At 28.9% G+C, this 27,758-nt stretch overlaps 2 protein-coding genes across 2 annotated transcripts in view; one reads left to right on the top strand and one right to left on the bottom strand.

Annotated features, from left to right (window-relative positions):
- The window catches only part of LOC119687175 (leupaxin), a 104,676-nt gene extending 83,566 nt beyond the window's left edge, over positions 1–21,110 (bottom strand). Inside the window, exon 1 of the mRNA XM_038101404.1 lies at positions 20,421–21,110. Within this exon, the coding sequence (XP_037957332.1) occupies positions 20,421–20,433 (13 nt within the window). The 5' untranslated portion in view covers positions 20,434–21,110. The remainder of the gene's footprint in view (positions 1–20,420) is intronic.
- Positions 15,483–16,347, top strand: LOC119687176 (proteasome subunit alpha type-5-like). Its single transcript, XM_038101406.1, has 2 exons — positions 15,483–15,669; positions 15,719–16,347. Exons 1-2 carry the CDS (start codon positions 15,498–15,500, stop codon positions 16,336–16,338), a joined length of 792 nt encoding a protein of 263 aa, XP_037957334.1. The 5' UTR covers positions 15,483–15,497; the 3' UTR covers positions 16,339–16,347.
- Positions 21,111–27,758: the final 6,648 nt, after the last annotated feature.

Raw genomic sequence — 27,758 nt, 5'->3', positions numbered from 1 at the left:
ACCTAACTAACATCTCTGTTGTTTTATATGACACAACATCTGGTTGGAAAATGCAACTCCACATCGACTGAAAGTAAATAAATACTGTCACTAAAGTCACACTTTAGTGGAAACCACAGTTACCATAGAGGAGACTGACCAATAGCGGAGACTGACAAATAGAGGAGACAATCTCTATTAGACAGGACATGGTACAAGGTTTACAATTTCGATTGTGTATCGCAACTGAAACTCACTCACTACCAGTTATACTCGAAACTGATGTTACTTCTGAGCTTGTCCGATATGGTTTATTGGTCTTGGTTCCCTGTCAATTTCGACAAAGCGTAAAATGCCAGCAGGCCTGAGCTCCATTTTGACTTGAGTGCTTTATGTATATTATTACACAAACTTCTAAAATACTTCTTAATAAAACAATCAAAGAAGTCGATAACAAGGTAACAGAAGCCAATCTTATAAACTTAACAAAACCATAAGACTTTTAGTATCATTTTAGGGACGCCACTGGTTAAGAAAAAATCTTTTTGCCAATTTAAAAATCTTGCCATAGATTTGTTTACTAAGATGAAGAAAAGAATTTTTTTTATTTGAAATTAAAAAATTTAGTTACTAAACAACAAAATGTGGTCTTGGTGCTAATGATCACATAATAATCACGAACTTTCCACAGAATTTTTTTAAGTTGGTTTGTTGGATTCTTTTATTTACTACAGCGTCTACACGAATAATATGTGGTCCAGCTGTAGCACTAGAGCACTAGAGAAGCGCAAAATAATTATGTGTACGTCATGCAGAAGTAAATTTGTAATTATTAAAATGTTATAATTATAGTTGGTACTCGTGTTGATTACTGAGAAACCACTCGTTGCGGTTGCTTCAATGTAAATGAACTGCAATAATTATACGAGTCAATCATTGGCACGTCTTCAGTTTCTTTATTTATATCAATTTCAGTTTTTTTTAATTAAATGTCTTTTATTACAATTTCAATTCTAAACTCTTTAAGATAAAAAATTAAGTATTTAACTTAAGCAAAAAACTAGTTCCTTGGCAAGCAATGCAGGAAATGCTGCATTGAACTTTTATTCAAGTGAACATATTCACCCATCTCTATATTTATAGTACATTAGAAATATTGTATCTTGTGTACGTAGTTACACCACCGACTGTACGGTCTGAGATGAGATGTCTTTTCGATGAGTAGTCTGTGCGTGTATTTATTATAAATATATTTATAGCTTCACATTTTGACGTCATAATGTAACCTTGATTCCCATTAGTATTTCGGTGTCATAAATTACACCTTAAGTAAATAATTTTCACTATTTTATACTTTTTGACTAATTCTATAATTTGAATATAAAAAGAGTATTTTTAAATCATTTATATATAATGTTTGTATGTAATAATATATTATATATATGTCAATATATTATATCATATATTATTAATAATGACCAATAATGTGCTTTGAATAGTTGTCAAAAAAGTTGAATAGTTGATTGTATTATTTAAGACATTTTTATTATCATGTCAAATGATAAATGAGATCATTTGCATTCAAATAATACAAAGATGACATCAGAAAGTGCACAAGTTATATTAGTAAAGTTAGTTTCGAGATTGATGAATGCAATGCGTACCAAATATTCAGAAGAAACATTTTAAAAGCTTTAAAAAATAAGGTCAGATATTTTCCATACCAATTCTAAGTGATTCAATAGTCTCACTTTCCCTTTATGGTTATTAATTCAGAACTATTGTGGATGAGGACTGATGCTTATGCAAAAGTGCTGCAAACTATTCAAGTATTACGATTTCCTAGCAATTCGAGTATGAAAACATTTGATTCGAAATCCTCAAATGTTTAAAAACTTTGAAGTTAATGGAAGGAGTATGAATTAACTAATTCTAACAATATATCCGTTTTGTATTTTATTTTATTTTGATTTGGTATTATATGTACATATAAGATATATGTACACACAAAAGATAATCCTCGAGCACTATACGATATTCAAAAATTTTCGAGCAAATATAAAAGAAATCAAATTAGAAAGCAAAACTCTACTGGAGGTTGTTCGAAAATACTCTAGCTAAAGTTTTTTATGGGTGCACTTATTAAAAATTTAGATCAAAACATTTAAAAGTTTACTGACACGATCACATTTGAAATTTAAATCGATTAATAAAAAAAAAAGTTATTTCATTTATATGACATTCTAATTCTAGATATATATATGTATCTAGAATTATATTTATATAATTAAACCTATATTAAAAAGAGTTTTCATCCTTTACTGGATTTTAAACACAGACCTTGTATGCCGAAATACTCGTACATATTATATACTATACATCAAGACAAAAGAGCGATAAACACAACATCTAAAGTATAGAATAGGAACTATTGCTCCTTAGAACAGATGAATCTACAATTCGAAACTATGTATTTGTAAAATATAACCACCGTTAGTGAAAGCCTAGCATACCTAACATAACATGTACTTTTCATTACAGACTGCAATATGACTATCAATCATTATAAATGGATGATAATGAATATATGCAATGAAAGCGCATTTATTTAATTTTTACTTAGGAAAAGAGTTATACAAAAAGGTAAAATTCCCATTAAAAATAAACTTTTTTTAATTAACACATACTGATTAACACACACATTCACACTATAATGGTTTCAAATGTCTTAAGCCCCATAGTCCTTGAAAGAACAATTAAATGACCCTATCAGAATAAAGGAAGATATGTTTACGATGAAATCGTAATAAGTCTTCGATTTATATTATAAAATTTATCAAACCATTTTTAGATTTTAATAGATACCACTTGTGTTGTGAGAATAGGACCAGAGAGTAATTCAAACTAAGAAAGAGATGGCATAACAGAAAAATAATATTTATAAAGTTGCTAGAATCCTGGAAGCAACTTGTTGGAAGCCTTTTTAATCCTGGAATCCTTTTTAAGCCGATTAAATAAAATGAAGACAGGTCGCTACGAAAATCAAGGTTTACACCGGACAACAATGACAAAGAAGAAAAAGATAGAACCAAACTTAGGGAACCTGATGTTTAGATATTTAAAGCCTAATGTAAGATAAAATTGTCATATAAATACTATATATTATTTTTAAAAAGCTAAAAAGTTTAATTAAATCAAATTAAATTATATATCATCTAGCCAAAGGAACTGTGGAACATTAATTGGTGTATTGACAGGTCACTGTCTGGTCGCATTAAAGGACCTGTATTAAATGCAGCGAGCCTGATGCAAAGGAAGCATCTGCTGTGTAACTGCCCGGCTCTTTCGAGAACTCGACAAAAATACTTGGGGCTGTCAGATTTACAGGACTAGAACACATACCTCAGACTCTGATCTGGTATTGCAATGGACCTTAATGGTTTACTTAATGGTTTTTCTTCCTCCAGCATAACCTAGCCTAACCTAAATTAAATAAATCGTTGACTTAAAGTAAATGATATTTCTTGCAGTTTTAAACATTTCTGGTAAAATAATTAATTTTATTATTATTATAATTATGATGATTTCTAATATTATCAAAAATGTTTCTGTTATTTAGTTAAGTACTTATGTGCAACTAATTAAAATACATTTAAAATATTTTTTTTTAATACAAATTCCATTACAATTTACAAATTGAAGATGCAATTGAAATTTGAAATGTTTAAAATATTTTCCAATTTAAGTAATTAAAATTAATAAATTTTCTAATAAAAAAAAATATAATAGAACAAGTTTAATAATTATTTCAATTGAAAATTTTTCATTGCAAATGAAATGAATTTTATAACTTGAGAGTATTTGCCGACATCAAAGTTAATAGATTTTTTTTATTTATTATTCCATTTAAAATTCAAATGCATTTCGACAGCGATGCACTGCAGTTTATTTTTAAATAAATTTATTAATAAAAATGTATTCAAACACTAATTAACAATTAAATGTTTAAATGATTGAAATAAATTTTTGAATAAATATTTCACGCTCAATTAAACTGCAGATTGGATGCGCAATAATCATTTAATATTTCGGCTGGTAGAAGATATAAACCGTTTTAAGTATTTTATACCTATAATATATTAATAAAACTTTTTCTTATATTATAATAAACTGAAAAAACAATAATTAATACAGAGTTTTTAAGTGGCATATGCCAGACAGAACTATGCTTCTAAAGCATCATATGTTTACTTTAAAGTTTGCCATATTGAAATATGGATCGTTTAATAACCGCTGAACGTTTTAACATTCTTAAACCTTACTACAAAAACGTGAATCTATAGTAGGTACATTTTGCATGGAAATGTTTTCAGTGATAGGGTCAGGTTTTTATTTGATGAATACTTTAACAAACGAAATTGTCATATTCTGTGAAAATCCACAAATAATTGACGGAAGTCACCGCACGCTCCTACGTGACAGGAGTCTCGGGTCTTAAGGAGTAATAAGCTTTTTGAAAATGAAGAAGATGTGGCTCAAGCTGTCGATTCTATAAGCTACAATCACACAATTAACATATTTTTGTTGGTATAATATGAAACATATAAATATGGAAGACATGTGGTTTCAGTTTAACTGAATCACAATTCGTAAAATGCACCCTGTTTTGGGTTTGTTGCGCCAAAAATTTTCCAGACATGTAATTTCACGTTTTTGAGATGTAAAGTGACCACCAATATCATGAAGATGATTTGTCAACGCTAGACATTTTCTGTGAAAATATACAATGAAGAGTTTTAAAACTCTTGACACTTTGAAAGGAAATAATTGTTAAATTATAGCAATGCTATTGCCAGCTATATGACGATAACATCGAAAATTACCTTAAAAAGAAGTACTGTTAGATATCTTGCGGAGAATATTTTAACTATGTTGTTTCAAATTGAAGCAGGTACTCGAGTGTTACGAGCTACTACAGTTACTTGTAACTTGAAATAAGCTAAGTCTTTATTGGGTCCCGATCACAGGGGAGTTTTGGAAAATGCACAATTTGATGACACATGATAAATTGCTTTTATAGGCTCTGAACACTTTTGTGGGTTAAACTGTGCCAGTACAAAACAAATAATCAAAGAGAGGGAGAATCGTTAGCGGCTGGTGTACTGAGAAAATTTCCCAGGACTTAAATGAAGCAAAGCACTGACAAAACCGTACTCCCACAAAAACATTCTTAAGTTCTCAAAAGGTAATTTAAAGTTGATAACAGGTTTTATTAGAGAGTATTATGGTCTAAAATATCAACTTCATAAAATACGATTATCTGCTAATTCAGAATGTAGTTTATGCCTCGAGGATGAAGAAACTACTAAGCATATTCTTTGTGACTGTCTAGCTTTAACAATTTAGAGAAGAAATTGATTCCATATGGACAATCTGTCAGCTGGTTTTTCTGGTTTTTGTTCATAATGCTAAAAAAGGTTTTATGTAATTAAAAGTGAACTTTGGCAATAAGATTCTTTTGACCGCAATACCGGCTGTTGAGTGATTTCAAGACAACAGTTTTAATAAATTGAAAAGAAACTATGTTGTATTTTAGACCTAACGACGAGGTCAAAACAATATATTGAAATAAAAGTTTGATTGTAATCTTAGTTACAAGTGTGTTTTATTTACATTTATTTTAGGAAGTACAAACTGGATAACCCTATATAAACCCTAAATATTTAATAATTTAGATATATGGTAAATGCAGTAATTCTTAAAAGCATTGATAAAATTGTGTACTGAACTGTTGATCGCAAAGGAAATATTGGTAGAACAAAATTAAATTATATTAAAAAAAATTTTTTGTAGGTTCAATTATATACCTATATACAATCATACTTGCATAGATACGAGCACAAACACACGCAAACATAAAAGTATACATAATTATCATTTATGCCAAAGACAGGAAATTCTAAAACATTTAACTTGACTAGCGTAGGTTGTGGAGTCATAAAGGTACTGAATTTAAGATGGGAGTTCCAAACATTAAAGAAGAAAACATTTCAAGTCGAAGAAAATAAAAAGTTATATTTTAGGTTGAAAATTATCGTAACACAGTGAAGTGTCACAAAAATAAAGTTACAACTCCGCAATCGCTACGAATACAAAATTGTAGGCCGTAAATTTTAAAAATAAGATGAAAAAATACACATAACAAAAAAAATTTTAAATACAACTAAAAAATTTATAAAAACATAAATTTAAATAATTTTTGTATAATAAAAACATAAAAAAAAGAAAAGATCTTGAAGATCGTTGATAGTACTCTTATAATGAATTAATCTGTTGTAATCTATTGTACTATGTTGTAAGAGACAGGGATTAGACACTTAGGGTAAATTAGATACTGTTAATAATAAGGTAGTAACAATATCGTCTCAGAATAATAATATATATTATTACCATTATAATATAATATATACAAAAAATTATTTAATACATATACACTCACAAACACAGGCGTATATATATATTTATATATATATAATATATACAACACATGTATAACATATATATATGACAATAAAATAAATTCACAAAGTCACAAGGAAGAAAGCCCAGTTTCTATTTTTTTTATCTCAATATTATATTTATCTTGCAACAATATTGCAAGATAATTTCTGGGAGATAATTTAATTGGGATTTATATTGTGCGACAAAAATATTCTTTTAGAAGAGATTTTAAAGAATTATATAAATAAAATTATATATACATCAGGAATTGGAATTATATATTACGATATTTCCTAATACGAATCCTTTAAGAAATAATATGGAACGCAGATAAAATATATAGTTGCGCGATATTAGGACCACGTTATGACAGAGTTCTACATTATTTTTTAAATTAATTTTTTATTTTGATTTCAATATTTATTTAAATAATTCTTTATTAAAAATTTTTATTGTCATTAATCCATAATTATGTTCAATTAATTTTTTGCAAACAACTATACAATATAAAGTTGCTCTGTATTAAGTCTTTAAGAACAATATGATTTGAGAGAAGATTGAATTTTATATATAAATTTTAATATATTTTTAAAATAATTTATATTAATAAATTAAATAAAAATTTTTCTTCAAACAACACTATAAAGGAATCATGCCTAAACACTTATCAAATTTGTAGCAATCTGTTATAAATCTTTTAAATATGGTATACATAATGAGATAGTTCTTCTTCAGTATATAAATTAATTTTGATATTCTGATTTTAGTATTTATTTAGTTTAATTTATATAACAAACTGTTTAAAATTTTCATTTTTATAATAATGTTAAAAAATCATACTTAACTCAGATTTTTAAACACTCTGTTATAAGTCAAAGAAAAATTTAATTAAAAAGTTTTTTTCAATATTTAAATTGTTTTTTTATATTTCGATTTTATTATTATTTATTTGAATAATTTATATAAAAAAAAATAATTTGAGATTATCTCTAATACAATAACCTTGAAAAACCATGCCCAACTTAGGTTCTTAAAAACTTTCATAAAATCTAGAGTTGCTTTATAAGAAGTCTCTTGGAAAAATGTAATGAAGGAATATTCCCTCGAATATTTGCTTTTTTGTAATTTGAATTAATATATGTATTTAAATTAATTTATATAAAACAAAATTAATAAAGATTTTTCTTTAAGAATGCATAAATTTCCTTATACCTATTAAATTGAAGTTCCTCCGTTATAACAGAATCTTCTAATAATGTAATGAGAACATTTAAATTGATATTTTATATTCTGTTTTAAGTATTAATTTAGATTTTTTTTTTTATTTAATTAGAGCTCTTACAAATTCAAATTGTCCAGAAATGAGAACCAAAACATTTCAACATATTGTATGCACTAAAAGATCTTAAGTTAGAACTTTTGGTTTTGATTCTGTTGCTTATGAAAAAGGTAGCAAAAAATCTTTACTTGATACCAAATATCTTCTGATTTAAGAAATAACTGTGGAAATCATTTTTAAATGAGCCTGAAAAGAAGTGTATATTTAATGGACGAATACTAAAGACGAAGGCTAAGATAATTTTTACTAAAGTATGTCCTGATAACAATGCATAGCATAAAAAGTAAGAGATGCATGGCTCACAAAGTAACAATAACCGTAACGATATTATTGTAAAAAATTTGACTAAATCTAAAAAACAAATAAATATTATATTACTATTTTATACAATAATGCTTAATAAGGTTTGATTTCAATTGTAAAATAAAGTTTTTAAGTAAAGATCATTTTGTATAGAAATTTTGTACAGAAATTAGAAATTTTCACAAATTCGAACTACTCGAAAAACCAATTGGTTCTAATTTGTGAGCATCTACTCTGCATCAGTTCTTTAAGAAATCATGTGAAACCCAGCTTCCACATAGGAGCAGCTATTAAATATAAAGTGATTCTTTAGTCTATAAGAACGCAGTGATGATAGAGTTCTTTGTCTTTATAAGAATTATTATTTTTTACCAATAATTTACTACTTAACAATTTCTAATCGTTGAAATGTTAAAATATTACTGATTTGACAGAGGTTACCTACCTATTGTTTGACAAATTTATTGGTATAAAACTCAGAGCTATTATTATTTTTTATATTTCAATATTTTATATTTTTTAAGTGTATCTGACATTTAAAAGCGTTTAAGGAGTATTCAAATAATTATTTTTAAACAAAATTCAATAATCCAAAAAAAATATAAGAAACCAGTTTCATAATTTGTTTTCATTTGTTTAAATTTTTTGAATAAATATTTGCGCTTAAAAGTTCAAAAAGTAGAAATTAAATTTCAGTTAGCAACTTTTTTCAAAAAAAAAAAATAAATAAATAAATTAGTTATTGAAATTATTTTCAGGAATCAACAAATATCAGCAGATCAACAATTGTCATACAGAAAAAGTAGAAAAAAGTCGTCATTCTTCATTTGAATAGAAGAATTGTTTGAGAAGAATTGTAAATATTAATAAAATAATATTTAATATATATACACAAATATTAGTATTTAAATATTTTAAATATTTCTTTCCAACTGCGGCAATACTCATACTCTAACTGATCTAATATTGTTTTCATCGCCTTATCAGTACCCAAAACACACATTGGAAGACAACAAATTCCATAGATTAACCGGCATTTTCAATATTATGTGAAAAGAATATTTATTTTGTTTTGTATATAAATATATATATATATATATATATATATGTATATATATGGCTCACTATCAACAAATATTAAATTACGTAATTAATAAGCATATTAATTAAATTCTTAGTAAATTAATTTTTTCATATTTATTTTTGTCTGCATTTGATTTAAAAATATATTTATTTACTAAACGATTTCTTGTCATCACAAATAAATTTCACTTTGCTTAGAACTTTTTCATACGAAAAAAATCAAAATTTGTCATAGACGATACGCGCGCTACAATCGCCATGCGCGTTTATCTAGAAATGCTACTAAGCACTGAAATCCACAATAAACAACAAGCAGACCGAACCAATACGTCGTACGCCTTAGTGTCTTAGACTCAGCACTAGCGCAACCAAAGCAATTCAATGTATCAATTTGTACATCCGTCCGTCCATTAGTCTATTTGTAAGTCATTATCAACAAACCCAGTGAACAAACTTGTAGCACGAACGTCATAGACTCACAGCGCTGAAAACGTGTGAAAGAGAGCAAGTGGCATGTGCATTAACAAGTAAAAAAAAAATCACTGAATGCACGCAGAGAGCGAGAGAGAGAGATGGTAAGAGAGAGCATAGACAGAACTATGCACGCGTCCCAAACTAACCGAGCACATCGGGCTAGAAGCGTCATCATAACAGTGTATGCGTCTACTAGAATTACTAGAAATGAACTCACGAATTCTACAACTGAATGAAGCGCTAATATGCATATTATAATCACAATAGATAAGATTGGCGAAAAACGGAATAGAGCAGTGCCGTAGAAGTGAAGAGGATTCAAACAAAATTTCTCAAAAATGTTCCAATTTTTTCTCAATTTCTCAATTAAATCACAAAAATAATATCTGAATACGAACCTAACTTTACTCTGGACTTAGAGTAAAACTAGACCCGCATTAATAGAATTTGTTAATAAACTCTTTCAAACTAAGTTTGAACTAAAACTTCGACGATGAACCAATTTTTTTAACATTCCCTTTTTATAGCGTATAATGCATTCGTAGAGTTATGGAGAATAACGCACCAAACAAACGTAAACAGCGAGATAAGTAGTAAGAAATATGGTTGGATTGGACATACACTGCGTAAACCTTATGAAGATATTGCGCATGCTGCACTCACTTGGAACCCCCAGCGGACTAGGCGCAGAGGCAAACCAGCAATCACCTGGAGAAGAAGAGTTCAGCAGGAGACAGGCAAATCGTTTAACGAGTTAAGAGCAATAGCACAAAATAGAAATCAGTAGAAAACTTTTGTAGGCTGCTTAAATTCCTAATGGAGTATGGATATAATAATAATGCATTCGTATATAAAATCGCAATAACTCTAATTTAGGGCTCAGTGTACTGCTTAACAAAGCTTAACATATTCATAAGATTTAACACAAGATATATTGTTAATCCGGAGCTTTTGAAAGAAATCGGTTTTAAATTTTTAGTGCAATTGAACCAAACCATTACCTGTAATTGATAGAGGTAATATAAATCGGCTTTTAAACTGTTGTTATATTGATAAGATTTGGATACACATAAGTATTGAACCATTAATCCAGAACCGTGAATAGCATTTGAATAAAATCGGTTTTAAACTTGTTAGTTTAATTAAACCAATAGAGGATTTGACAATACTCGAAACAGCTATATGGACAGCCAAAAATTTAATTAATTAAAATAATATAAAATGAATTTTTGTTATTGTAGTTCACTACTATTCGAAAAACCTCTTAAGAAATTCAATACCTGTAAACTGCAGCTGCAGAAACAATAAAAATCGGCTATTTACCATATTAACATATTGAAACGATATATATATGAATATATAAATATCGTTACAATATCTATTGGATTTGCCAATAAATATTGCCAGTACACAATTTTGATCCAGAGATGTAAAGAACTTTTGAACTAAACCACCCCAGAAATTGATATAACACTGACTTTTTTTGTTTCAAATTAAAATTTTGTCATTGAAGATGTCTTTTTTGACAAAAAAATACAAAAAAAATTTATTTTTATTTTTTATACATACAGTAAGGTTGGAGTGGCGGCCTTGTTTATCAAGAAAGTCCACTTGAGCACAAATAATGGCCCGTTGTGGTACATATAGTAAACATCTACCAAACTTTCAGTAATATTAAAAGTATAGTTTAAGTTAAAGAATTTCAGAAGCACATAACATAGTTCCTCGTTTTGACCCATCAGCGAAAGTATTATAGGCAAAACCGATATATAAAAAGTTATTTGAAAAACCGATATATGAACAATCGCAATATTGCTAAGGAACTAAATATTAAACACAAATGTAAAATATTTTCTGAAATTTGAATAATACTTAATACGAAATGCAGCTCAATGTTTGGATATCACATGGACTAAAAAAAAAAAAATTAACCGATATGTACTTAGAAATCGTTGTAGACACTGATTAAAATTGATACATTTTCAAAAAAAAATTCAAACTTCACAAATGGTGACAACACCAATATTGATAGGCGGTACAATAATCCTTTGTATTTAGAAGCATAGAAAAGTATTATCAATTTAATGAAGTCTGGTAAATGTTTTATTGGGATTTCATAATATATGTTAAAATATGAAATTAAAAACGAAAAAAAGGGCAGAATTGATCAAGAAAACAGTTTTTTGTTCTTGTTTTTTATTATAACAATGCTAATCCACACATTATTCTTTACCCCGCAAAAATTGAAAAACCATAAACGAGAAATTCAATTTCATTTACCATGGGCTATATGTATACCTCTAATGTTGAATAAGGTTATATCGATATCTGCAACAATCTTCCTAGTATAAAATTGACCCCAAAATAAGATTTCGCAAATCACTTGTGTTAATTTATCAAAAATAACACCCTGAATTTCTTCAGCAAAGCATATAAATTAATATGGGTATATATACAGATACTAACTGTAAATTCTGCGAAGAGAATGAGGAGTCAGCCACACATGTGAATAGACTTCTGGAAATATATACCCTTACGGAAGAGGCAATAAAACTCTGTAAAGTAGGTTCTATATAACTTTTTATTGACACACAGGGCTTAGAGACCTACTCTAAACTCAGATGGGGGCACAATAAATCCGACGGTAGCAGTACCACATCCCTTAACAATATTAAAATATAAGTTAATAATGACAAAAAAAAGGAAAGTATTTATATTTTAAAAATTCTTTTTCTAAGAAATAAGTGTTTATTCAATTTGAAAAAAATGTTTCAATTTGGACTGAATATGGTGATTAAATTTAGTATGTCTTGTTAGATTCCGAAACTCAAATTTTTAAAAAATACAGATTGAGTTCCGTCACATAAAATTCAAGTAGTAATTAACTGTGTTACATTCCAGATTAACTTTTGCCATGTGTATGGGCAAAAAACTTTGTAAAAGATTTGTCAAGCATAATTCCATATACTGAGGACCTATTTTTATAGTTTAAGCACTATGCTTTATGGTTTTTGCAATTTATGTTTCAATATTTAGACAACTCTTTAAAAAATTACATATTTCAGCTAATCAAATGGAAGAAAGTGCTTCGGCTAGAAAGGTGTTTGACTCGGTATCCACAAGTGAAAAACGCAGTAGACTAGGACGTCCACATTTTCGGTGAAAGGACCAAGTGATTAACGATTTGCAGGCGCTCGGTACTACCAACTGGCGACTGTAAGCAACCGATCGTGCTGGCTGGCGAAGGCTACTCGAAGCGCCCAAGGACAACTCACGTCTGTAATGGCCAACTAAGTTAGAAGTAATCAAATGTTCTTAATGATTTTTAAAACCTTTATTTTGAAATTCATTTCATAAACTACGCCTCTGTGTTATTTTTATGATGAAGTGCACATTGTGTCAAACATTTACTGAGAAAACAATATTCGAGTTGTTTATGTTATGACTTCAGGTACTTGAAAAATATCTAACTGGATTAGACAACTACCAAAAATGTAAACAAAATATTTAATAAAAAAAACAAAAGAAAGTTAACAAAAAAATTTGGCACTATGTTAGAAACAGCAAAGAGATAGCAACCATCAAGCTTTCCAAGATCAACTCGTATTGTTTACCGAGTATGGCATTTGGATCTTCAGTGTCACACATATTTTTTTTTTTCTGTGAATTTATTATTCTTTTCGTGGTTTTTGCGGTCTGTATGTGGCAACTGAATAATGTAATTTGTCAAAGACCTTTAATGTCAATTGCCTACATTTTTTACACATTTATGACCGAAGAAAATTATTAGAGATTTCAGAGAACTGCAGTTTATTGTTGTGCGGTTCCATAACTTTGTTGGAATTGAATGGCATCCACCACCAACGCCTATGCACTGTGCATCATTATAAGAATACATTTAGTTTGTCCCATTTAATGCTTTGATGCTTATCACTGAAAGCATTTGCATCTCGCCGGCTGACTTTATCTCAACGAAACCCTTGAAGCATAAAAATAATTAGGATTTCCATGGGGTTATGCAATTAGTACTTTCAAGTGCCGGTCTTAATTGCAGATTTTGGTGATAATTTGGTTTCGGTTTTTTACAGAACAGCTTGGGAAAGAATTATTTCCATTGTTGTGCGGTGCTTGAATTGATTTCTTTTTTTTTTTGTTTTTCTTGTATTCAAACTGAATATAAAGAATTAAAAATCTGAAGATGATTTTATTGAACTTCAAGTTATAAAAAAAAGAAAATTAAAAAAGAATATACTTCCCCATAGCATAATACAGTAAATAAATAAGTCTCACATATGTATGTTTAAAAGCGGTACAAAATTAAAGAAATAAGTAACAACAATCTAGAAGGTTTTATTTTTATAAAAAGTTTTATAAAAGAATGCAAGTTAGGGAGGTGTTATATATACTCTTATATACATAGTTAAAATATATATCACTAACCAAAATTATTAGTGAAATAAAATCCTACTACTTAGAAGCGTAATATGGTATACAATAGAAATTAAAAAAGGATTGACTCCCAACGGAGCAGAACACTGATACCATGGAAGATCTTTACTGCAAACAACTAATTTTAAGAAGGTAATCAGCTCTTTGAATGAAGACTGCAATGTCATCTGTTGAGTTTTTACTAATGTAAGACCATAATAGGAGTTTCCGGCCTATTATTCTTTAAGTTAAAAACCGAACAGCAACAAAAAATGTAATTTGAGGTGCTTTTTACTTTCAAGCGTAGTAGTTATTGTTACCTTAGACTAATCCCTCTTGTTCAATTAGACTGTCGAAGTAAAATACATTTTTTATCAAATAAGTCAATAAGACTACCCCAAAAATAAGGTTTTGATAATTTTCTAATTGCTATAGATTGCTTGGAAATCCTATTAATTTGCGGAGAATCTAGCAAACAAAAATCACAAAAAAAAAATACAATTAAAATAATTTAAGAAATGTATATGTTATACATAAAAAAAAAAAATTTATAAAAAAATAAAAAAAAAACCGAGGTTTTTTTTAGATAAGAAAGAAGGTAACTTATGTGATAGTAAAGCCAGCCTCTTTATGGGCTGGAACTTCTAAACAAAGCTTTAGCGTTAGTCGATAGGTGTGCTTTACAGAACAAAAAGGTTGGAGAAACCTACTTAAAAGGATTGGGTTTTTACTTATATTAAAAATATATATTTTTCAAATATATTAATATTAATATATCTAATCTTTTAATCAAAGAAGATTAAAAGATTATGTATAAATGTTAGCGAAATTTATTCTATCCTTAGCTCACTTCACGTCTTGAAATAAATCCACTCCCTGTACACACCTAACCATATCTTAAGCACAGATTACTGGTTACAACAATAACGTCAGCAGTTATCACATACAAAGCCATTTTCGCATCTCTCTGAAAACCATTTGACAGTTATCAAGAATAATGGTAAAAATCTGCTCCGGGTGACTTTTTAAGTCTCATTTCGAAACTGCTAGTCTTCGCTCTTCAGATGGGTAGTCTATTTAAATTGGAATACGTTTTCAGTTGGATTGGTTGGATATGCATCTAACGAAAATAATGACCAGCTATCTTACCAGTTTTTGTTAATTTAGCATATATTCTACACAATGTCAAATAATTCCGGCACACAAATTCATGGATAGATGAAATAAATTGACTAGCTTTAATTATATTCCAAACATTAACGCACCATATAAATATAATTCAAACTCTTCGTAACGTAATCGAGTATGCTATAGTTAAATTTGATAAAAAAAATGTTGTTTTAAAAAAAAGTTACAAAATCTGTATCTGTAAAATCTATCTGTATATAAAATGGCAAAAAGAGATAGATTGGGTGACGCGGCTGAAATGACGAAAATGATGGACATAAATTTAATTGAGAATACAAACGTGCTCACGGAAGACAGCAGACTCCCACAGATGGATTACGCGCAAGAAGCTGTTTCCAAGTGTTCAAATGCATTGGGCTTATGCACAACAGAAGGTAACTAAATACATTAAAAAATTTTCCAAATAACAATGAGAATTAATAGGTGTGATACTATGTGCTGAAAAAGATAAAAACCATTTATTAGTGATGTTAGAGTCTGCGCAGAAATTATTTCGCATTGATAGTCACATGGCAGTGGCCGTTAGTGGAATCTATGGTGATGATCGTCCACTTATAAAGGCAGCTCGCAAGGCGTGCGCGGACTTCAAGTTTGTAACGGAACAACCTTTACCGGTCAAGGCATGTGCATATGAAGTATCAAAACTTGCTATGCAATTTGGTAGCAGTTGTCATGGTAGTTATGGGAGGTCTCGTCCATATGCAGCGACACTAATATTCGGTGGTATGGAGAAAGGTGAAGCAGCTTTATGTTTATTAGACGTATTTGGTGACCATAGTCGTTGTGAATTTGTTGCAATCGGCGCAGGTGGTGAACTAATGCAGAAGGCATTGCAAGAACAGTTCAAGAGTAACATGAATTTAGAAGAAGGGATTCGTTTGGCACTTTCGATTATGAAGCTTGCAAAGAAAGATGAATTTATTAGCTGTAATATTGAACTAATGACTATTACACCAGAGCCCAAAATACGTTTTTATGACTATGAACAAGTGGTTGCATTATATTCAACATTTGAGGAACCTACAGAAACCGAAAATAATTAATTATTTAGAGTCTGAATTTGAAAATTTCTTGTTGCAAAATATGTTTGTTTTTTTTTTTCTTAAATAAAATATAAAATTAAAAATACAAGAAATATCTACATAAGTTAATAAAATATTTAGACGACTGAAGTTATTTTCTTATTAAAACAGTATGAAATCAAAGAACAAAGAAATCGTCTGTTTAAACTTTGATAATCACAGTGCAGAATAAAAAAAGATACATTGATAAGATATTTGATATTCAATGAGTAGAGCATTACTCTCCAATCTTTTGAGAACTGCGAAGACATTTACATTTAACTTAGTGTCAACCTGTGTCATTTCGGAATACAGAATGCATACATTTTATGTTATGTGCAATATTAGTCCCGATTTTATGAAAGAAGATCGTTAATCATTTAATGCGCTTTGAGTTGTTTTTCTTTTAATGTTTACCTACACTGCTCCATTGCAATAAATGAAATAAAACATTTTAACATAAAATTTAAGGTCTCTTAATGTCGTTAGTCACCTTTCTGGAATTTTGTATGCACAAGTCATGTAACGCACGGACAGACAGTTTTCATGACACAGACCAAATAAAGCATATAGAGCGTGCCTTTCAAGTTTTATATATTACACGACTTGAATGAGAAATCCTATGACTAACCACTTTTTCGGTTAAGTCTTCACTTAGAGCAATGATTCTTTACTACTGATTCGCTCAACAACTGATAAGAAAAAATAAAGCAAAATAACTAAAAACCATTATGATTTTATTATATTTAAAATAAAAAGGAACTACATGCTTAATACTATACATATGGTATATATTCATATGTTTATATATAAATGATCCACAATTTTATTAGAAAATAACTGAAAGAGATTATGTTATTTCAAATATAAAAAATACATACTTAATATTACATATGTATATAATAATATAATAAATACATATACATATCCGTATAATGCACAATTTATTAGGAAATTAGTATGTCATTATGTTGTTTAAAATAAATAAAATTTATAATTGAAATTATATACTTAACATAGCATACATACATACATGTATGTAATATAATGTACAAATTAATTAAGAAATTTTTGTGTTTTTGTCAAAGAAAGCAGTTGATAACTAACAAGATAATACCCAAAAAGTGCTCGATAGAAGTAAAATACTGTAGCAAGAATTGTTCAGAACGTACTTAAGTCTTCAAGAACTGAGGCATATTAGGCATCAAATTAATGGATTCTTAATATAAACACATCAAATTAATATCTGGAAAAGCATGTTGAGATAATATTTGTCGAGTGTTCCTGAGGCTAAACACCAAATTTTTATAACTTATGCAATATTCTGCTTTTCTCTAAGCCTTTCCAAACGGTTCATATTCAATATTACTAAGTGTTAATGCAATCTGAATATTCCTGAAAAGGTTTAAATGCTATAAAGAGAGTTAAGGCATCCTTCTATTTCGTTAGTGTTCAAATCATAATAACCAGATATCCAAGTCTTATTTTATTAGTGCTTGAAAACACATTACAAAAATTAGATATGGTCTGACCAATGAAGTAAAGTTTTTGTAGCTATCTATCTAATCGAATATATGAATATGAAAATTACCATTTTTGTACCTCTTTTTTAAGTATTTTATAATACAGAAATTATGACAGAACTTGTTATTAGAACGGCTTAGTTAAATCTAGGTACATACACGCCAGTATCACTAAATTAGATTTCCAGTTTTGATACATCGTTGAACTAAGTATGCACACTTTCTGTATGAAGTCCACATTATTCCTGCCATTTTATTGGGAATTATAATATTAACATTGCAGGATATCTATATATTTTTAAACGGGCTGACTGATCAATGATATAAATCAGTCAGTCCACAGTACCCCAAAGCTTACTATAAATTAAAGTCGAAATATCGGCGATAATAAAATATATTTTATATAACTAATTGAAAAAGTTGTGTATTATATGACATCGGTCAATTAGCCGGTTCACAAATATATACATAAAAAAAATTTGGTCATTAAAATAATAAATTATAAAAAACGGAGGACATACCGCAGTAAATTGGAATACGGTTTTCAAGTTTTCAATTTTCAAATTTTGAGAAAAAAAAATAAAATCTTCCTATAGTAAATTAAGAAATCAAATCTTCTCAATAAGTTCGAAAGCAAAACAAAAACAACAGCAACAACTCAGTAATTCAATTAGATTGCTTTGTGAGAATAGTATATTACATGAAATACAGTATGGTATTGACTAAACAGACTACTTAGATTCAAGTGTTGTCTGAATTACCGATGTTTTCGGCAAATTTCCGTAAATTTTTCGAACTACTGAAATGTTCGAATTACGGCAATTCGAATTTCTGTTTATACGAAATATCTATTTAATATATATACGACTATATATTATTGACTTAAGTAGAAAAAAATTTGATAAAACCGTTTGTATTCGTATAAAATAAATATGTATTGCCAAAATCAAATAAAGAGGACAAGAAAAGAGTTTGTACAGTAGAGGCTTATACATTAGAACTCTTACAAATTCGAATTGTCCAGAAATGAGAACTAAAACAATTCAATATATTGTATGCACTAAAAGATCTTAAGTTAGAATTTTTGGTTCTGATTCTGTTACTTATGAAAAAGGGAGCAAATAATCTTTGCTTGATACCAAATACTCTCTGATGGAGGATATCTATTTAAATGGTTTTTAAATTAACCTGAAAAGAAGTGTATATTTAATGGACCAATATTGAAGACAAAGGCTAAAATAATTTTTGCTTAAGTGCATCCTAATACTGATGTATAAGTGTTCAAAATAAGAGATGGGTGACTCACAAAGTAGTAATAACTGTTAAAAAGTGGATTAAACTTAAGAAACCAATTTTAATTTTTTGATCATTTTTTATAGAAATAAAAAAATTTTAGAAATTAAAACTTTTCGCAAATTCGAACTGCCTGAAAAACCAAGTGGTTTTAATTTGTGAGCATCTACTATATCCGGATTATTAAGGTTTTTTTTGTTTCGTTTTGTTTTATCCGGATTATAGAGATTAGGTACAATGGAAATTTTGTTTGAACATCGCGATTGTAATGAGATAGACTTATTTATTTCAAAAACAAACAAAAGTGCTAACCGGCAGTACCAAATAATGGAGAATCAAGAAATCAAGGAAATAATAATAAGTAAAGATAAGTATATAATAAGTATAGTAATAAGTAAAGACTCTATTTAAAATTACATGTACTTAAGGCAAAAATTTTATAATTGAATCTTGAGGGTGTCGTGATTCTTAAAGCGTTACTGTTTTTATCCAACTTGATTAATGATCAGTGATTCGGACCTCAAGCTTTAATATAATAATTTAAATAATGGCCACACAAGGGTTAAGTGCAAACAAAATTTATGTCAAGTATCTGAAGTAGAGAAAAAGTTATAAAAATAACTCGATTTGTCATAAGTGTGCTTCAGCGAAACACAAAAAAGTGTATGGATGTATGGATGTATGGATGTGTGTATGTATGTATGCATGTGTATGTATAAAGTGTACTCTGAATGTAGATAACTTCTATTGGAAATTCAAAACTGAAGAACTTAAATTAAATGCGAGCACCATGTATATACATATGTATGTTATATGAGTTTGTAGTTTGGAAACTTTAATTAATGTTTTTTCTTTTATTTTTTTTTTTTGTTGAATTTGAAGCTGTTTTTTTGTGTTGTGTTGGCTTGTGTTGTGTTGTGTTTAATGCTAATTTTGCGGCCGATGATGCCAAACAGCGGAAGTCAGCACAAATCAAATTATTTGTTGTCATTATTGTTGTCAATGTTGCTTCGAACTATACATACATATATTTTCCATAATTTCCCCCATTAATGCTGTAATACTGTTTATATGGCATTTAACGAAGGGACGTAATGGGATGCGTATTTAAACCAGTATAGGCAGAACAACGTGACCTTGATACGAATACCGGCTCCAACATGTGTAGTCATCAAATGACAGACTCCACCCAAAGATGCTATTAATTTAGATAAAAAAAAAAAAAATTTGCCTTCGTGCAACACTTACCTAAATCATCCATGTTGATTATTCTCTTCTTCTTCTTCTTATTTTTGTCGTTATGAAGGCAGGCAACAGCACCAAAAATTCCTTTAGTCTTATTCGATGAAACTGAACACCAGTGAAATGGTTCTTGTTAGAATTTGTAATCAGATTAATTAAACTAATCTTTATTGTAGTTTTATTTGTTACTCTTTAAATAGCACACAATTTTAAAAAGTATAAAAAACAAAAAAAAAAAAAGAATTTACTAATTTCTGCTTGTTTTCATAAAACTGAATGGCAACAAGTTACGGAATGCAAGAATTACGTTTTAATCACAGTAACTAACAGAGTTTTCTTCTTCTTTACTAATTTAGTAATTATTAAAATTAAAACTTTGCCAAAATGCGACAAGTTTGTAAAAAAAACTGCGTTAAAAAATTGCAATTTCAGCGGAACACACGTAGGCAGCGGCGCTGGCAGCACACTGAGTTATTTATGTCGCCTTGAATGAAACTAAGCTGAATTTTTGAAAATCGTGGCGAGTCAAGTTTTATGTTTAATTTCAGATGATTCAGTCACAATTCAACACAACACACATAATATACAAATTGCCGACGATAAAAATCATACGAATGTATAACAATAATAATAACAAAATGTACACAAAAGTATGCGATTTCTTATATCCGAACAAACACACGAACACATACGATACGAACGAAAGCAAACTAAACAAACAAAACATACACAAAGAGAGTATAGGAGCAAAGACAAAAACAATGAGCAAAACAACACCAACACGACGTAAACAAGAAAGCAAAAGAAACGTCAGACCGGTTACGTTATGCCAGTTACGTTATTATAATGTATTCTCTCAAATACTTTTGACGTTTCGCAGATTATCAATAATGACGTCATGCGCAGCTGATGCAGAGTCGTAATTATTACATAAATAATCACTTAAGTCTGCTACAATATTAATAAACAAAAATTAATAAATAATATTAATGTAAAATTGAAATTGCTGTGTGAACAGATTTTTAGCAAAGCGCGTCAAACGAACAAAAATACCAAGTCAGACACTTAAGTGTTTTATACTTTTAAACGTTATTATACATAATTTATTTTATTTTAACAAAATATACTTTCAAACCATGTTTCCACTAATCTCATTTAAGTCTGTTGCACAAGCTGCTCGTAGTAAAACTTCAGTGTTTACATTCGTTGTAGTTCATTTGTTCTCATTTCAAACAGCTCATTTTTCAATTTGCCTGTTGATTTGAAAAATGTGTCAAAAAAATGTTAAAGGTTAAATATAACTTAAAACCTTTCAATATAAACTGAAAACTTATTTTTAGTTTCGATTAATTTATTTTGAAAAGTAGAAGTTCCAAAAAGAGATGCATCGTTTCCAAGGAAATACAACCAACAAATATTTGTTTACCTTTTTGGTGAATATGTCAAAAACAGCTTTCTTAAACTGTCAAAATGCCATGAAAAGCTTTTATTTAGGGTATTCATTTGTAGTAGGTACATATTTGAAACTCGTTCTAACATCGTTTGAACTCATTTATACAGAATGAGATCCAATGAATCTCATTTGCGCTTGAGATTTTGTATGAGTCATTTGCTTCTCATGATTGATGTTTGACCAAAATGAGCCGTTAAGGTCGCTAATAAGGATAATTAACTTTATTTATATATGAAGAAATTTCATATAAATAAGGTCATTATAAATAAATCAACTCATTTCAGGCGAAAAATGTGGAATATGACCTCTTAAAACAAATTTCCCAAATGGTAGAATACCACAATTTGAAATATGTTCTGTATATATGTTTTATATGTAAAATGTAAACAAACGTACTGAAAAAATAAGTATTTAATAAAATATCTGTTATTATTAACTGTATATCAGTCATTTATTATCAATCATTATTTTATTTATTAATAATTATTAATCAATTAATTATTTATTTTTTATTTTTTTTTTATATCAAATGAAAAATGAAGAGAATTCATAAATTCAATAAAGTTTTTTGTGTTTATAAATCAAATATGCAATAAATATGTAAATATAAATAAATATATATTAAATTGTTAACATTTTCTGCATTTTCCATGCTGAGTTAATTAATTTAATTGCTAACAATACAAAACCAAGAAAAACTCTCTTAGAACTTTTATTAAACTTTTTGGCATATAAAAGGTGTTGCACATACATTAATCAGCTAATGGAAATGACTAAATCTTATTTACATTTACAAAAGTAGTTTTAACTGCAGTGAAAACATGGTATTACTGAATTACAAATAAATTAGACTTCATAACAATTATTTATTGTGTTTTATATTACAATAGTCACAATATGTTTGAACAATTATTTTTTTGTTCCTTCAATGGCTGTTTTCGATTTTAAACATTATGGGCGTGTGCGAGTTCGAGTAAATTGAAACAAAGGAAATTGAAATATCCGAAGAATTTTTGGCACTGCACTTATATAAATTTTTATTTATTTATTTATTGCACTTATTTATTATTTTTGGTTAAAAGCTTACAATTTTATTTAATTATTTATAAGACATCTTATAATATTTTCACAACAGTAAAATCTAATTTACCTGATTTTTATCAAATTTACTTTACTTGAAATTCTGGTAAATATCACCATTCGCTACCATCAATTTACTCGAACTCGCATACGGCCTATGAAAAATAATTTAATTATGTATTAACAAAATTTAATTTCAACGAATTTAATTTAATTTTAAAAATATACCATACCATAATATAACAATATACCATAATTTTAATATATCCTTCAGCTGTTATTGATTATTTCTTTTTAAAGGACTATTAATTTTAGTAAAACTGTGTAATAATTATCACCAACTGATAATTATTTTAAGAGAACGAGATTAAGTTAATCTATATTTTTAATCTACACCGTTTACATTATACATTGGAGATTACTTTTAACGTTTCTCTTGTTGTGTTTTATTTCATAACAACTTCGTACAAAAAAAAATTATAAAATAATTTTAATACATAGTTTTATAACAAAACTATTATTAATCGAATTTATTGAAAATTTGCTTACTTCGGCATTTTCAAATTTTCAATATTGTTTTGAGGAAGTGTGCGAGTTAGGCTAAGTTGATGCTAAACCAAATAGGAGAGTTTTTAGGATTTTTTGCACTGCACATTTAGCCATTTATTAACACGTATCGACACATCACTATTTTATAGGCACAACTTAGAATTTTCCTCATTTAGAACACAACTTAGCCTAACTCGCACATGTCCTGAGTATATTTTGAAATTCCTTTTCCAATTTTACTAAGATCGTGTAAAAATCCACGATATTAAGACATTTTCAAAATTGCACAGAAAAATAAACACCACTTCTAAGGAGATAAAAAATTAATCTCGACCAAAACGAGATTAACTTTTATGTGGAAAAACTGTGATTAAACAATAAGATTACTACTTTAATCTCGATTGTTGCTTTAATCTACTTCTAATCTCACAATGTAAACGCAATAGAGTATTATGCGAAGTAATTGTGTTGAAATAAAACGCAATTTTGCTACTGCTTGATAAAAGCTGCTCTACGGAAAGCTATTGAAACTAAAATAAACTATATATTAAGTTAAAAATCGATTTAAAACAATAATTACACAATCACTTTCAATAAGAAAACGCTACGTTGATTTTTACCAGTGTGGCAATATTACTTTAAGTTTTGGTCAAAGAATAGTTTTGGTTTTGATCGAAACCAAAGAATACCAAGGATAGAAACAATGAAAAAGTATGACAGCGAAAATTATTAAAAATATGACAGCGAAGAAATCAAACAAAAGCAAATACTTAATTTTTAAAAATGTTGATTAAAAATATACTTTTTTAAAATTAATTAAGCATTATTTTAATATTAGTAGCTAGAGGTCTAGTATTTAGGGGTTTTTTTGTATTACTGGATATTGTATTTTTTTTTCTGTTGTGTTGTTAGTTTTTTTTGTCGTTAAAAAACATTGCAAAAATCTTTCATTCACTTTCGATAATTGCATATTGTAACATTGTCCAAGGACGGACAGACTTGTTTTGGATAGTGTTTATCCACTCGTCTTAACACATTTTACTTGACTCTACAGTACTCGAAGTATTTGAGTATACGTAAGAAAATTGGAGGACGAATAGGACGATTAAGAACGATTGAACGATTACAGATTATTAGATTTTCATTTAGATTTATTGAGAACGATTGGACGATTCGATTTATGGATTTAACGTTTAAATCAGCAATCATGTTACCAAAAACTAGCGAAGATAGCGAGATTATCATAATCTCACCCACTTAAGAGAATAAAGGTTTTTCCATTCCAGTTCCAGAATTAAACAAAATTAAGGAAAAAAAGGAAAGTGGACTGCTAAAAGAAAAAAAAAATATTAAAAATTTGATTGTAATGATTCGAACCTTTTCATTTCAACGGCAAAATCTCGCGATCTGATAAATCGGAAAAAAATATCCCGATGCTTTGAACTTTAATTTGTTTGATAGTTTCTATAACATAATTAATCTGATTTATTTAAATAATTCTCTTAAAAATATTCATATTCTTCATGTGACGCGTCTGTATGACAAAAAGAAACTATTTAAAAGTTAGACGGATTCGAATAGCAAAGAAAAGACAAAGACAAAAATTTGTTTAATTTACATACAAGTTTTTATAACTTATTTGGATCAAGCCAGTTGGTGATATCGCAACCGTTTCCAGATAATCACAGAACAAAGTGAAAAAGACATCATCTTAACAGCAAATAATTAGTTTTTAATATATTTTTTACATTCAACTCAACTAATTTTAGAGATACAAAAATACACTGAATGCTCCCTTAAGCGGATATCTGTGGCAGTAACTATTCTGTTATACTAAAAGAGCGTACTTCTTATGAGAAATAAAAACTAGGGACTAGCAACATTGTACAGATAAGTCAGATTATGAGAGTGTTTATTTGAAAGAGCTTTCACTCCAATTACTTTAGACAGTTAATAAAACATAGTGCTTGACTTGTTTTTTCTAACCTAGAGTTTTATCAATTTGATGTTAATTTTTAGTTATACATATTGTGGGACGTTGAGACAGTACACCGTCTAGCAAGTAGCCCTACTGAAATGAAGGATTAGCCGAAGTAGACCACGAAACGACTTGGGTCCTTTTTCATCCATTGATTCTCGGATGTCGTTATTGAGTTAAAACTAGAGTGGCTTCCATTCGCACAATTACATCTCTTGTTATTGCAACCAGCTCATTGAGCTTGACGTTACCCCCCAAGTCATAATTTTAAGTTAAATATTTGTTGTTATGTTTTTACATGTTATATTAGAACGGAAGCATATAGTATAGCCACACTATAGAGTAAAAATATAGATGAAATTAATGCTTCTACAAAAGCAATAATACTAAAATCGAAGAACAAAAAGCATGATTGGTTAATTCAGTTAGAAACTACGATGGTTTATGCTTTTATTGTAATATAAATACAATATATTATAAAATATATAATACAAATATCCAAAATAAAACAGTACCAGTCGAGTACGGTCTTGAGTTTGTTGTTGGAATAATTTGATTCTGAGCTTCAAATTAACATTTTACGGATAAATAAATCGAAGAAATATGTTCTAAGACCACTGCTAACTGTATGAACAGTCAAATATTAATTAATTGAAATAAAAAAATTTGAAATAACTACATATTTAAAACTCTTCTAATAGAATAGAAAAAAATATAATAAAAATAACAATTTTTTTCACTATACATTGTGACCGAAAAGCTTCCGGAAATTTTAAATAAAACGCAAAATTCTTAATCTTCATCAATATTTATTTTATCTCCATCAAAATATGCTCCATTAGAAGCGATACACAAATGCCAACGTTTCTTCCAATCATCAAAACATTTTTTATAGGCGCTTTCCGGTATGGCTTTGAGTTCCCTCTGCGAATTCTGTTTTACGTCTTCTATGGATTCAAAACGCGTTCCTCTGAGTGGTAATTTGAGGTTGGGAAACAGGAAAAAGTCACACGGTGCAAGATCAGGTGAATACGGTGGCTGTTCGATGGTATTTATTGAATGTTTGGCCTTAAAATCGTTGATAATGTTGAACAAATTGAGGTGAATCGGAACAAGCCGGGCGTTGACACGTCGCATACACAAATTGTCCACCAAAATCAAACGAGCCATCTCACGACCGATGCCTAGCTCTCGTGCTATCTCTCTAACACTCACATGAGGATTTTTGAACACGATTTCCTTTGCCTTTTCAATGTTTTCGTCGGTGGTAGAGGTCGAAGGTCGTCCAGAACGCGGCATGTCTTCGACGGTCGTACGACAGTCCTGAAAGGCTTTGTACCACTCATAAACTTGAGTTTTCGATAAAACTGATTCCCCATAAGCCTTTTGTAGCATTCGCAACGATTCTGCACACGAAATTTCGTTCGAAAAACAAAATTTGATGCAAACTCTTTGTTCAATATTTTTTTCCATTGTTTTTTTCGCAACGCACTACTGAGGTGAACTGGTTTCAACAGCTGCCGTAAACGAACTGTCTGACAGATCGCGCTCATTTTTGGCATAGTAATTAAGGACAGTGCTGCCAAACTACATAAACTTAAAATATCGAAAAATATACAGCGCGCGAATTTTAAATGAGAACCTCCGAAAACTTTTCGGTCACAATGTATTTGACTTTAAAGTCAGTTTAAATAAAGGGACTATAATAATAATATAATTATTAAAATATAATAACCGCATGATACGGCGGATATGCATATATATGTATTTATATAGATTGGCACCCACAGAATAGGTTGATTTGAATATATAAGTTAATGATAAATATTTTATTTCTTTAACACGTGTTTGATGTTAATATTTATTTTTATTAAAGCAAAGACAAAAGATGTGGTTACGGTTCTGTAGTTCAATTTAGAAGTCAACGAGCTTCAATTGTCAGGGGCCGAGATCGAATTAATATCGCACGATTATGCTGTTAATGAAATTAAGCGCAGGGGCCGGATTTAAGAGGACGCAGGTGTTAACTTATATACATATGTAATTTAGTGTGGAGAGCTTAGGTTTAAAATATTAGGAAATCAGCTTTAGGAAATGTTAATGTGGTAGCCCAGCCATTAGCAGATTGACGAGTTTGTGTTGTAGTAACACATTGGGATCTAAATGATTGTTCTTTTTATTCATTCAAACTGAGTATTTATCAATAAATACTCTTCAATATTATATGTCTATATATCAAACGAATTATATACTAAAAAATAAACATTCATCATCATTTATAAAT

Source organism: Teleopsis dalmanni, chromosome X, assembly GCF_002237135.1.
Source record: "Teleopsis dalmanni isolate 2A chromosome X, ASM223713v2, whole genome shotgun sequence".
Lineage (NCBI taxonomy): Eukaryota > Metazoa > Arthropoda > Insecta > Diptera > Diopsidae > Teleopsis > Teleopsis dalmanni.
This window is presented reverse-complemented; position numbering and strand designations above follow the sequence as displayed.

Excerpts from the sequence above, each read along its gene's own strand:
- LOC119687176 (XM_038101406.1), top strand. The coding sequence starts at position 15,498 with ATGGCAAAAAGAGATAGATTGGGTGACGCGGCTGAAATGACGAAAATG. Across the intron at positions 15,670-15,718 it reads GGGCTTATGCACAACAGAAG|GTGTGATACTATGTGCTGAA; the intron begins GTAACTAAATAC and ends GAGAATTAATAG.